A 13,492-nucleotide genomic window follows, 5' to 3' on the forward strand; every position below is an offset into this window, starting at 1 on the left:
ATCTCACTTAACATCTTCACATGCTTGATCATTTTAAGGGAAAAAGCCACTGACCTCTACACAAAAAGCTGGTAGTCCCAAAAAAATTGTGTCATGATATCCTTAGTGACAAGTAGATAAGCTTAGCTTCCAGATAACTGATCTAACATCAGTACCTATTCTGCCTCTGATAACAAACACTCATGAGCACCTATTAGATTCTAGGTACCATGCCAATTGACTACATGTAAATCATTGAATCCTCCAACCCTCTAAGATAAGTCTATTTGCAGATGGTGAAATCCAAAGCAAATAGGGTTAAGTAACTTGCCCAAGGTCACATAGCTGGTAAGTGGCATAGCGGGCCTAGACAAAGGTCTGCTGGTATCAGAGCCCATGCTTTCAAATTTACTCTCTAGCCTCCAAGAGAAGCCAGATACCACCTTGAGCTGCTTTCCCCAGCCCTACAATTAACTAACTCAGGGTAGCTGGCCTTCAGTCGAGAAACCAAGCCTGATCCCAGTACAGAATTTTGCTTTAAATTGCCTGTCTTTTTCTTCAATTCATCTCTGGAGGAAAAGGCTTTGAACACAGTGACTTTTCCCATTTCCAAGGGTAAGATTCTATGTTCATTTTAAGAGAAAAATCAATTATGAGGTATGCTATCACCCTTTCAAATCTAGGCCTGAGGAATATGTGGTAACTCATACCATGGTGGCACATAAAATTTCATTTTCATCAAAGCACTGTGTCTAAGGAATGATTCACATGTTACTAATAGGGCATATGGGTGCAATAACTTCGCTAATGTCCCATTCTCAAAATGGACCCAGGGGAGCTTATTTGGAGAAAGGAATAAGAGGGATGAGGGAAATACTGCAGGAAATGTTGACTGCCCATATGTGGAATAATTGTAACCTAGAGCTCCCGTCCCTTGCCTGTGGGTAGGTCATACTCCATCAGGAAGGCCACATGGATGATGGATTAACACTGCAGAGATGCCAGCGTGAGGAGTCCCAGGCTGCTCGGATCATCCGGAACACTACAGCCTTATTCAGCCAGTTTGTCAGGTATGTTAGCTCCTTTCCTCCTCTACCTAGTGAGTTTGACTCTGTGGCCTTCCAACACCACCACCCACCTCCTTTTGATACTGTGAATGTTTTCAGGAAATAATGATACACCAGCAAAGAGTTTTACCATCAAGAGCCTGAGACTGAAACATATTTCCTACATAGGTGAACCTCCTACTAGCTTCATCCTTTGTTCAACAGATGCCCAAGCCCCATTAGTTACTCAGATTGGAGTGATGAATATCCAAGATCTTTGCGTGAAAATTAAGTGAATGGAGTTGGAGTGCATAGGTCCATTTTATATTTGTGTGTAAAGAGAGAAAGAGCAAAGAGGAACTGATACACTCCGCCATGTGTTATGTAGAAAGGGTTTCTACAGTCATTCAGAATTGCTGCTATGGTTTGGATCAAAGTAGCTTTGCACTGGAAGCCTTGGGTTGCCCAACTGTGGCTGCGGCTTAAATGGGAAAATGAACTGAACTGTCTGCTTGGATCATAATCCCTCCAGTCTAAATAATGCTTCCAAAACAGAACTCTGCAAATTGTTTTCACCAATTACCATGAGAAACTGATTCTGTTGTGAACTGTGCAGTGTTCCAAGACCATTCTTCTCTTGTAGGAAAATCTCTCTAAAGCCAAGGGGTGTAAATTGCATGTGTGAATTTGCATGAAATGATAACTTTTTTTTAGATCTTGACTTTTCTTGCTGTTGAAGGACTGCAGTCCAAGGGATGTGTATTAGGAAATAGAATAGGCTGCCATTGCAGTTCAGAGTAAACTTTTACTTCTTGTTTAAGTAATAATATAAAGTAGGTAGGTGGTTTAGGGAAAATAGGTGGCCTAGCTACTGGGGCTCAGGTTCCTTCCATCTTGCTGCTCTGACATCTCCCACAGATTCTTAAAGTTCTTCCCTGGACCAGAGCATCAGCATCACTTGCAAACTTGTTAAAAATGCAGATTCTCAGGTTTTACCTCAAACCCACTGAATCAGATACCCTCAGAATAAGATCCAGCAACTCATATTGTTATAGGTCTTCCAGGTAATGCTGATGCATGTTAAAGTTTAAACTTGACAATAGAGATCTTAACCTTGGCCACATGCTAGATTTATCTGGGGAGGTTTTAATACCCTGATGCCCAGGCTACATCTTAAACCAATTGCATCAGAATCTGCAGATGTTGGATTCAAATGCCAGTATTTTATTGAAGCTCCCTAGGTGATTCTATTTTCATTCACATGGCCAAAATGTCCAGAATAGATAAATCTATAGAGGAAAAATGTAGAGGCAGAAGTGGAAAGAGTTACCTAGGGCTGGGGTGTCTTAGGGGGAAAGGGAGAGTGACTGCTACTGTGTAAAGCTTTTTGGAGAGCTGATGAAAACATTCTGAAACTGATCATGACAAAGGTTGCACAACTCTGAATATTCCAAAAGCTAGTGAACCATTGAATTGTGCTCTTTAAATAGGTTACTGTATGATATATGAACTGTATTTCAATAAAGTTGTTATTTTAAAAAGTCAGTGGGAGTTATGTGCCTGACAATGGGAAAATTATTTTTAAACATCTTTATTGAGGTAGAATTTACATATTACAAAATTCATCCTTTTAAACATACAGTTCTGTGAGATTTTATTTTTTGTTTTTTGTTTGAGATAGGGTCTCACTGCAGCCATTCCACCATCCAAGCTCAAACTGTCCTCCCACCTTAGCCTCTTGAGTAGCTATGACCACACATAAATACCATCACACCTGGCTAATTTTTAAATTTTTTGTAGAGTTGGGGTCTCACTATGTTGCCCAGGCTGGTCTCAAATTGCTGGACACAAGTGATCCTCTCACCTCAGCCTCCCAAAATGTTGGCATTATAGGCATGAGCCACCATCGCTGGCCAATTCAGTAAGTTTTAATATATTTATTTGCAGAGCCTTACAACCATCACTGCAGTTCAGTTTTAGAACATTTCCATCACTCCAAAAATATCTCCTATGCTCATTGCAGTTTATTCTAGTTGCCACCCACAGCCCTAGGCAACCACTAATCTGCTTTCTGTCTCAATTTAATACATTAAATTAATAAATCATAAAATATGTTGTCTTTTGAGTCTGGCCTTTTCACTTAGCATTATATTTTTGAAGTTTATTCATTTGTTTCCTCACCTTTTTATTGGTGAAGAGTATTCTTGTGTGTGTGTGTGTGTGTGCATGTATGTGTGTGTAGAGTGAAAGATCTATATAGATAGAGATGCACATATATCACATTTTATTCATTCAGTTGATGAACAGTTGATAGTTTCCATTTTGATTACTAAGAACAATGTTTCTATGGATATTAGTGTAAAAGTTTTCAGATATGGTTTCCATTTCTCTTGGGTAAATACTTAGGAGTGAAATTGCTGAGTCATATATAAAATTGTATAACTTTTTGTTGTATTTTTATTGTGGTAAAATATACATCACATAAAACTTATCATTTTAGCCATTTTTAGGTTTAGTGTCATCACTACTATCCATCTCCACGTTTTGATCATCCCAAACTGAAACTCTGTATTTATTAAACGAGAACTCCCTATTCTCCTGTCTCTCAGCCCCTTATAACTTCTACTTACTCTCTGCTTCTATGAGTTTAACTATTCTCAGTACCTCATGTAAGTGGAAGCACACAATATTTGTCCTTTTGTGTCTGGCTTATCTCACTTAGCAAAATATCTTCAAGGTTTGTCCATGTCGTAACATGCAACATTTCATTCCTTTTTAAGGTTGAATAATATTCCATTGTATATAAATACCATGTTTTGTTTATTCAATTGCGTATGTTTTACTTTTTAAGAAAATGAAAATCTATTTTCCAAACTGGATGTACCATTTTACGTTTCTCTTAGAAATGTCTGAAGTTCCTGTTTCGTTACATCTTTTCCTACATTTGTTACTATCTGACTTTTTTATTGTAGCCATACTAGAAGTAATATCATGGTGGTTTTAGTTTGAATTTCCAGAATGAATAATACTGGACATCTTATCATGTGCTTATTAGCCATTCATGTATCTTCTTTGGTAAAATGTAATTAAGTATTTTGCCTTTTTAAGTTGGGTCATTTGTCTCAAAATTTGAGAGTTCTTTGTATCTTCTGATTACAAATTTTTTGCCATATTTATGATTTGCAAATATCTTCTCTTTGTCTTTGACTTTTCTTCTCTTTTTTTTAAAATGTTGTCTTTTGAAGCACAAACACTTTAATTTTTTATTAAGTTCAATTTAACATATTTATGGATTGTGCTTTTGGTGGCATGTCTAAGAACTCTTTACCTTACTCAAAATCATCATGATTTTCTCCTCTGTGTTTTTCTAAAAGTTTCAAAATTTCAGCATTTACATTTAGGTCCGTGATCTATTTTGAGTCTATTTCTGTGCATAGTATGAGGTAAAGGTTTAAATTAATATTTTTGCATGTGGCCATATGGATATCAGATTTTTCCCTGCACAGTTTTCTGGAAAGACAATATTTCCCCATCAAGTTATCTTGGCACCTTTGTCAAAAGCCAAGTGATCATAAATATAAGAGTTCTTTTTGGGCGCTTAGTTCTGTTCCATTGATCTATATGCCTGTCATTATTCCAAAATAACACTGTCTTAATTAATGTACCTTTATAGTAAGTATTGAAATCATGTACAGTGAATGCTCCAGTTTTTTACTTTTCAAAATTGTTTTGGTGCTTCTGGGTCCTTTGTATTCCCTTGTAAATTTTAGAGTGAGTTTATTAATTTTTGTCCAAAAAAAATTCTGCTGGAATTTTGATGGGTATTAAATTGAATCTAGAGATCAGTTTCGGAGGACTGTTATCCTCATTAAGTCTTCCAATCTACAAACATAAAATGTCTATTTATTCTTTAATTATTTTCGGGAAGATATTGTGGTTTTTATTATATGTCTTGCACTCCTTTTATGAAATGTATTCCTATGTATTTGATTCTTTTTGGAGAGGGTGGGAAACACCAATTTTTCACTATTAAGTGTGATATTGACTGTAGGATTTTTGTAGATACCCTTTATCAGGTAGAGGAAGTTCCCTTCTATTCCTGGTTTGTAGAGAGCTTTTATCTTGAACGAGCATTAGATTTTTTCAAATGCTTTTTCTTGGTCTATCGATATGACCATATAGTTTTGTCCTTTGTTAATGTGGTTTATTACATTAACTGGTGGAAAATCGGTTATTGATGTTTCTGTTACTGTTGAATTGTCATCTTCTACTTCAATTCCATCAGTTTTTGCTTCACATATTTTGGTTTCTGTTGTCAGGTGCTTATATGTTTATAATAGATATGTATTTCTGATAAATTTGCCCTTTTGTAATTTTAAACTATTTTTCTTTTTTCTCTATGAACAGTTTTGTCTTAAGTCTATTTCATAGAGCCATTCCAGGCGTCTTCAATGTGCAGATTATGTTTTTTGTTTGTATGGCATATTGTCTTCAATCTTTGTACTTTTAACCTATTTGTGTCCTTGAATATAAAGTGTGTCTCTTGTAGACAACATATATTTGATTTTTAAAACTAGTCTGACAATCTCTCCCTTTCATTGGTATGCTTAATCCATTTATATCTAATGTAATTATATAGATAACTGGATTTATGTCTGCCACTTTGCTATTTATTTCTTATGTCTCTTTTGTTATTTTTTGGTCTTCTGTTCCTCCCTTACTACCTTTTTTTGTGTTAAATAGATATTCTCTAGTGTAACATTTTAATTAACTTGGGTTTTTAAAAATACTTTTTTGAGGAGTTATTTTCTTAGTGGTTGCTCTAGGGAACTTAATATATATTTGACTTGAAATAATCCACTTCAGATTAATACTAACTTAGCAAATAAAGCAACTCTGCATTAACATTTTTCCATTCTTTGCCTACTCCTTTGTGATAATATTGCCATATATATTACATCTTCATAAATTATAAGCTCAGCAACACAGTTTTATAATTATTTTATGAAGTTGTTTTTTGAATCAATTACAGGAACAAAAAAGAAAGATACATATTTTTATACTGTTTCTGGTATTTACCTACATAGTTACCTTTACCAGTGTTCTTTATTTCTTTGCGTGGATTCTAGTTACTGTTTGGTGTCATTGTCTTTCAGCCTGAAGGACTTCCCTTATTATTTCTTACAAGACAAGCCTGTGACTATTTGCTGATGGACCTGTGTGTGTGGGCTGAATGACAGTTGGAGGTTCAGGCAGTTTAGAGTTCTATCCTGGATTTTGTTTTCTGCTTGTGTGGGAATGAATAGATAGCTAGGGTCCTCTCCAGCTTTTCCCAAGCATGTGTGTGGCTTTGCCCACTGCCTACTCTGCCCTGTTAGAGCTGTTTTGCCATGAGGTGGTAGGGGGAGGGAGATGGAAGCATCAACAGGCTGGAACACCAGAGACTCCAACTGTTCTTCCTAAGGCTCATTAAATTAAAAAAAATATATGTATATATATATATACACACACACACACACACACACACACACACATATATATATATATACTGGGCTGGGCACAGTGGCTCATGCCTGTAATCCCAGCACTTTGGGAGGCCGAGGCAGACGAATCACCTGAGATCAGGGGTTCAAGACCAGCCTGACCAACATGGAGAAACCCCATCTTTACTAAAAATACAAAAATAGCCGGGCATAGTGGCGCATGCCTGTAATGCCAGCTACTCAGGAGGCTGAGGCATGAGAATCACTTGAACCCAAGAGGTGGAGGTTGCAGTGAGCCAAGATCACGCCATTGCACTCCAACCTGGGCAACAACAGCGAAACTCTGTCTCAAAAAATAAAATAAAAAATTAAGATAAACACTTCATATTTTGTATGCCTTTAGTCAATTTCCAGAGTCCAGAGATTGTTATTTTGAAAGGTTTTGCCCAATTTTATTATTATTTTGTGTGAGAAAGGATTTACTGAGCTCTTTACTCAGCTATTAAGTCCCACCCTCAAGAGGCAAATTCTTGATTCTTCCAGGTGCAGGATATTTTAGAAAAAAAGGACTAATGAAAAAATATCGATGCTGAGGGGGTGTGGGCTGCAAAAATTATAGTATTTGAATTTTGTGATAGCTAGGAAGTAAAGGAGAAAAAAACATTTTAGAAGTAGATTCTTCTTTCCCATCTCTTTTGAGAAACCAACTTTGTATGCTGTGTGTACACGGAAGCCAGGAGGAGGGATGGCCTTCTGGGAGCACATTAAGGCTAAGGGAATAGGGAAGGAACAAGAAAGAAAAATGAAGACGAAGAGGGTAAACTTTCATCATGCTATCTCATCATCCTCTGTAGAGTTGCTGGGAACTGTCCAGTAGAATGAACAGTGTGATCAATTAAGGAGTCTGAAAAACTCTGCTGAGGAAAAGATACTGTCAGCTGTCCTCTAAGTTTAACCTTAGAAGAGAGACAACAAATAAATCACTATGTTATGATAAATATTCAGAATCACCTGGGACCTCACTTGAATTTAATAAAAGAATTCATTGGCAAAGGCCCAAGAATATAGTGGGACAGGCTATAGGGAGTTGAAGAAGGTGGGAAGGGATAGGTGCCGACTGTAGTTATTTCTGAGTTGAGGCTCTGACTTATCTCTATACATTGGGCTTTACTCTCTGAGGTTCTTCTAGAGTAGAATATGAACGCCATGATGCTTTCCGGAAGTCATGTCTGTTTTCACCGTTGCTCCCCATGCCAAGCGTGTGATATGTCTTATTTTTTGAGGACGGAATGAATCTGCCTTAGTCTAGTGGAGGACTATAATATTCATGTTTCTTCAAGGGGCAAGATGAAGTAGCCCAGCAATGAGAACCCAACAGACAGAAAATTAGACCTGAAGGACCCTGGCAATCAAAGACTGCCTTTTCTATTTTCCAGGTGCTAAATGGAAGCATAAGAGGCTTAGCGGCAACCCAAATATCACACTGATAATGGCAGTGGCAAGGCTGAGACCTGAGATTTCCAACTCCCTGTATGGTGCATTTGCTGCCTCAGCAAGCTACAAAAATGTCTATAAGCCTCTTGCTGTCATCTTTTCCTGTCATGTAAAGAATTATTCTTGACCACCCTCGGTGTCTCTAGTAAAATGAAAGTGTTTTTAAAACAAAAAGCAAAAAGCAAGCCCTGGAACTAGACCAAAATATTGAGGAAAATGTATTCATTCCTTCACTGAATTCAGAAGTGGGAAGTTCTATCGAATTGAGTTTCATACTGCCAAGCCTTCATCTCATGTACTCATGGCATTCTCTTCCCCACTATTTTTGTGTCTAGTAATATCCCAGGTAGTCATTTGCAAACACTAACTGAGAACTTACAACGTGCCAGGCACTGCTAGGAGTTGAATACACACTGTTGTGCCTCCCTGCCTATAATAAGCTTACAGTCTCCCATTATTCCTTCCCCATTGCATGCACTTGGCATTTTTAATTCAAAATTGGAATGATCACCTCACAGCCCGATTGCTTTCAGAACTTTCTGAGTCTTTGGGCCCAGATGAAAATTTTCCCTTAGCATCTATGCAGATTAATATTTAGCAGTTGGTGAATAAGCAAATATACTGTGAATGCCTAGGAGAGCTCATTAGAAATTGGCCATCAAGAAGAAGCCGTGCTAAATGCTCTAATTAAAAGACACAGAATGGCAAGCTGGGTCAGTAGTCAAGACCCATTCATGTGCTGTATTCAAGAGACCCATCTCATGTGCAAAGACACGCATAAGCTTGAAATAAAGGCCCAAGGAAAATTTACCAAGCAAATGCAAAGTGGAAAAAAGCAGGGGTTACAATCTTAGTTTCTGACAAGACAGACTTTAAACGAACTAAGATCAAAAAAGACAAGGGCATTACATAATAATAAAGAGTTCAATTCAACAAGAAGAGCTAACTATCTTAAATATATGTGTACCTAATACAAGGGCACCCAGATTTATAAAACAAGTTCTTAGAGACCTACAAAAAGACTTAGACTCCCACACAATAATAGTGGGAGACCTTAACACCCCACTGTCAATACTAGATCATTGAGACAGAAAATTAACAAAGATATTCAGGACCTCAATATCAGTTCTGGATCAAGTGGACCTGATAAATGTCTATATAACTCTCCATGCAAAAACAACAGAATATACATTCTTCTCAGTGCCACATGACACTTAACTCTGAAATCAATCACATAATTGCAGGTAAAACACTTCTCAGCAAATGTAAAAGAATTGAAATCATAACAGTGTCTCAGACCACAGCAAAATCAAATTAGAACTCAAGAAACTCGCTCAAAATCACACAACTACATGGGATGTGAACAACCTGCTCCTGAATGACTCCTGGGTAAATAATGAAATTAAGGCAGAAATCAAGAAGTTCTTTGAAACCAATGAGAACAAAGAGACAATGTACCAGAATCTCTGTGATGCAGCTAAAGTAGTATTAAGAGCGAAGTTTATAGCACTAAATGCCCACCTCAAAAAGCTAGAAAGATCTCAAATTGACATCCTAACATCACAACTAAAAGAACTAGAGAACCAAGAGCAAACAAACCCAAAAGCTAGTAAAAGACAAGAAATAACTAAGGTCAGGGCAGAACTAAAGGAGATAGAGACACAGAAAGCCCTTCAGAGCATCAACAAATACAGGAGCTGGTTTTTTAAAAAAATTAATAAAATAGACTGCTAGCTAGACTAATGAAGAAAAGAGAAGAATAAAATAGACACAATAAAAAATGATAAAGGGGATATCAGCATTGACCCCACAGAAATTGAAACAACCATCAGAGAATACGATAAACACCTCTATGCAAATAAACTAGAAAATTTAGAAAGAGTGGATAAATTCTGGACATATACGCCCTCCCAAGACTGAACCAGGAAGAAATTGAATTCCTGAATAGACCAGTGATGAGTTCTGAATTGAGGCAGTAATAAATAGCCTACCAACCAGAAAAGCCCAGGACAAGATGGACTTAACAGCTGAATTCTACCAGAATTCTACCAGGTACGAAGAGGAGCTGGTACCATTTCTTCTGAAACTGTTTCAAACAATTGAAAAGGAGAGACTCCTCCCTAACTCATTTTATGAGGCCAGAATCATCCTGATACCAAAACCTGGCAGAGATGAACAAAAAAAGAAAACTTCAGGCCAGTATCCCTGATGAACATTGATGTGAAAATCTCAATAAAATATGGGCAAACCAAATCCAGCAGCACATCAAAAAGCTTATCCAGCATGATCAAGTTGGCTTCATCCCTGGGATGCAAGGCTGGTTCAACATATACAAATCAATAGATGCAATTCATCACATAAACAGAACTAAAGACAAAAATCATATGATTATCTCCATAGACACAGAAAAGGTCTTTGATAAAATTCAACATTTCTTCACAGTTAAAACTCAATAAACTAGGTATTGATGGGACATACCTCAAAATAATAAAAGTCATTTAGGACAAACCCACAGCCAATATCATACTGAATGGGCAAAAGCTGGAAGCATTCCCCCTTGAAAACCAGCACAAGACAAGGATGCCCTTTCTCACAACTCCTGTTCAACATAGTGTTGGAAGTTCAGGCCAGGTCACTCAGGCAAGAGAAAGAAATAAAGGGTATTCACACAGGAAGAGAGGAAGTCAAACTGTCTCTGTTTGCAGATGACATGATCCTGTATCTAGAAAACCCCATCATCTCAATCCAAAAGCTTCTTAAGCTGATAAGCAACTTCAGCAAAGTCTCAGGATACAAAATCAATGTGCAAAAATCACAAGCATTCCTATACACCAACAGCAGACAAGCGGAGAGCCAAATCATGAATGAATTCCCATTAATACTTGCCGCAAAGAGAATAAAATACCCAGGAATACAGCTAACAAGGGAAGTGAAGGACTTCTTCAAGGAGAACTAAAAAACACTCCTCGAAGAAATTAGAGATGACTGAAACGAATGGAAAACATTCCATGCTCATGGACAGGAAGAATCAGTATCATGAAAATGGCCATACTGCCCAAAGTAGTTAATAGATTCAATGCTATTCCCATTAAACTACCATTGACATTCTTCAGAGAATTAGAAAAAACTACTTTAAAATTCATGTGGAGCCAAAAAAGAGCCCATATAACCAAGACAATCTTAAGCAAAAAGAATAAAGACAGAGGTATCACACCACCAACTTCAAACTATGTTATAAGGCTACAGTAACCAAAACAGCATGATACTGGTACAAAAACACATAGACCAATAGAAGAGAATAGAGGACTCAGAAATAAGACCGCACATCTACAACCATCTGATCTTCGACAAACCTGACAAAAACAAGCAATGGGGAAGTGATTCACTATTTAATAAATGATGCTGGGAGAACTGGCTAGCCATGTGCAGAAAATTGAAACTGGACCCCTTCCTTACACCTTATACAAAAATTAACTCAAGATGGATTAAAGACTTCAATGTAAAACCCAAAACTATAAAAACCCTAGAAGAAAATGTAGGCAATACCATTCAGGACATAGGCATAGGCAAAGATTTCATTATAAAAACGTCAAAAGCAAATGCAACAGATGCAAAAATTGACAAATGGGATCTAATTAAACTAAAGAGCTTCTGCACAGCCAAAGAAACTATCATCAGAGTGAACAGACAACCTACAGAATGGGAGAAAATTTTTGCAATCTCTCCATCTGACTAAAGTCTAACATCCAGAATCTACAAGGAACTTAAATTTACAAGAAAAAAAACTCATTAAAAGGTGAGCAAAGGACATAAACAGACAGTTCTCAAAAGAAGACATTTATGTGGCCAACAAACATGAAGAAAAGCTCAACATCACTGATCACTAGGGAAATGCAAATCAAAACCACAGTGAGATACCATCTCATGCTAGTCAGAGTGGCAAGTATTAAAAAGTCAAACAACAGATTCTGGCGAGGCTGTGAAGAAATGGGAGTGCTTTTAAACGATTGGTGGGAATGTAAATTAGTTCAACCATTATGGGAGACAGTGTAGCAATTCCTCAAATACCTAGAACCAGAAATACCATTTGACCCAGCAATCCCATTACTGGGTATATTTCCAAAGGAATATAAATCATCCTATTATAAAGATACAAGTGCCCATATGTTCACTGAAGCTCTAGGCACAATAGCAAAGACATAGAATCAACCCAAATGCCCATCTGATAAGACTGGATACTACAAAATACAAAAAAAATTAGCCGGGCGTGGTGGCAGGCGCCTGTAGTCCCAGCTACTTGGGAGGCTGAGGCAGGAGAATGACATGAACCCGGGAGGCAGAGCTTGCAGTGAGCCGTGATCACACCACTGCACTCCAGCTGGGGCGACAGAGCGAGACTCCATCTCAAAAAAAAAAAAAAAACAACAACAAAGAAAATGTGGTACATATACACCATGGAATACTATGCACCCATAAAAAGGAATGAGATCGTGTCCTTAGCAGGGACATGGATGGAACTGGAAGCGATTATCCTCAGCAAACTAATGCAGGAACAGAAAACAAAGCACCACATGTTCTCAGTTATAAGTGGGACCTGAACAATGAGAACACATGGACACAGGGAGGGAAACAACACACACTATGGCCTGTGGAGGGGTGGGGGGTAGGAGGAGCCAGAGCATCAGGAAAAATAGCTGATGCATGCTGGACATAATACTTAGGTAAGGGGTTGATAGATGCAGCAAACCACCATGGCACACGTCTGTGTAACGAACCTGCACATCCTCCACATGTATCCCAGAACTTAGAATTAAAAAAAAAAAAAAAAAAAAGTCCTCGTGATGTTACTTGCACATTGAGCCAATTCTCAATCACTCAGGGCCTAATGATGCAAACTCACAAGAGGTAGGTCCATTTCCCCTTCCTCTTCATAGCCTATGCCCTCTGAGAGGCTCCCAGGTGTACCCCTCAAGGAGATGGGGAAATGAAGGGTCATTTTGTTATCTGTAGTGCTTTGTATTCTCTCTGTGTTGAAGGGGTTTAATTACAAAAAATTGGGAGAGATTAAAACAGAAAAAGAGACAGAGACACTTGCGGAATAGGAGGAACACAACAGGGAGAGAGAGATGGAAGGGCAGGTAACGTGGGGTTGGGGAACACCAAGAAACAAAGAGGGACAGACCTCAAGGCAGAGAAGAGGGATGTTTGAGAGATAGGGGACACTGAGAAAGGAGAGTGATATTCAGAGAGGGAACACAGGGAGAGGAAAGTCAGATGAAAAGACCACAGATACAGAAAGTAAAGGAAACATCAACAAATGGAATGAGGGAAAGCAGGCATGTACACAGAGAAACATGATGAGAAAAACACATGCAGAGAGCTCAGAAGACACAGAGATGTGGAGGGGGTACAAGAGGAGAGACAAAACTAACATGGAGATAGAGGCAAAGACCCAGTGATAGAAATCCTTCCAGCCTTATGATTAATCAA

The 13,492-nt window shown here is 38.0% G+C and overlaps 1 protein-coding gene across 4 annotated transcripts in view; it reads left to right on the forward strand.

Annotated features, from left to right (window-relative positions):
• The window catches only part of RYR3 (ryanodine receptor 3), a 565,081-nt gene that overhangs the window by 259,026 nt on the left and 292,563 nt on the right, over window positions 1–13,492 (forward strand). For all 4 annotated transcript variants that reach the window (XM_055278588.2, XM_055278589.2, XM_055278590.2 and 1 more), the window contains exon 12: window positions 928–1,049. In XM_055278588.2, the coding sequence (XP_055134563.2) occupies window positions 928–1,049 (122 nt within the window). The remainder of the gene's footprint in view (window positions 1–927; window positions 1,050–13,492) is intronic.

Source organism: Symphalangus syndactylus, chromosome 5, assembly GCF_028878055.3.
Source record: "Symphalangus syndactylus isolate Jambi chromosome 5, NHGRI_mSymSyn1-v2.1_pri, whole genome shotgun sequence".
In the NCBI taxonomy this organism is placed as follows: domain Eukaryota; kingdom Metazoa; phylum Chordata; class Mammalia; order Primates; family Hylobatidae; genus Symphalangus; species Symphalangus syndactylus.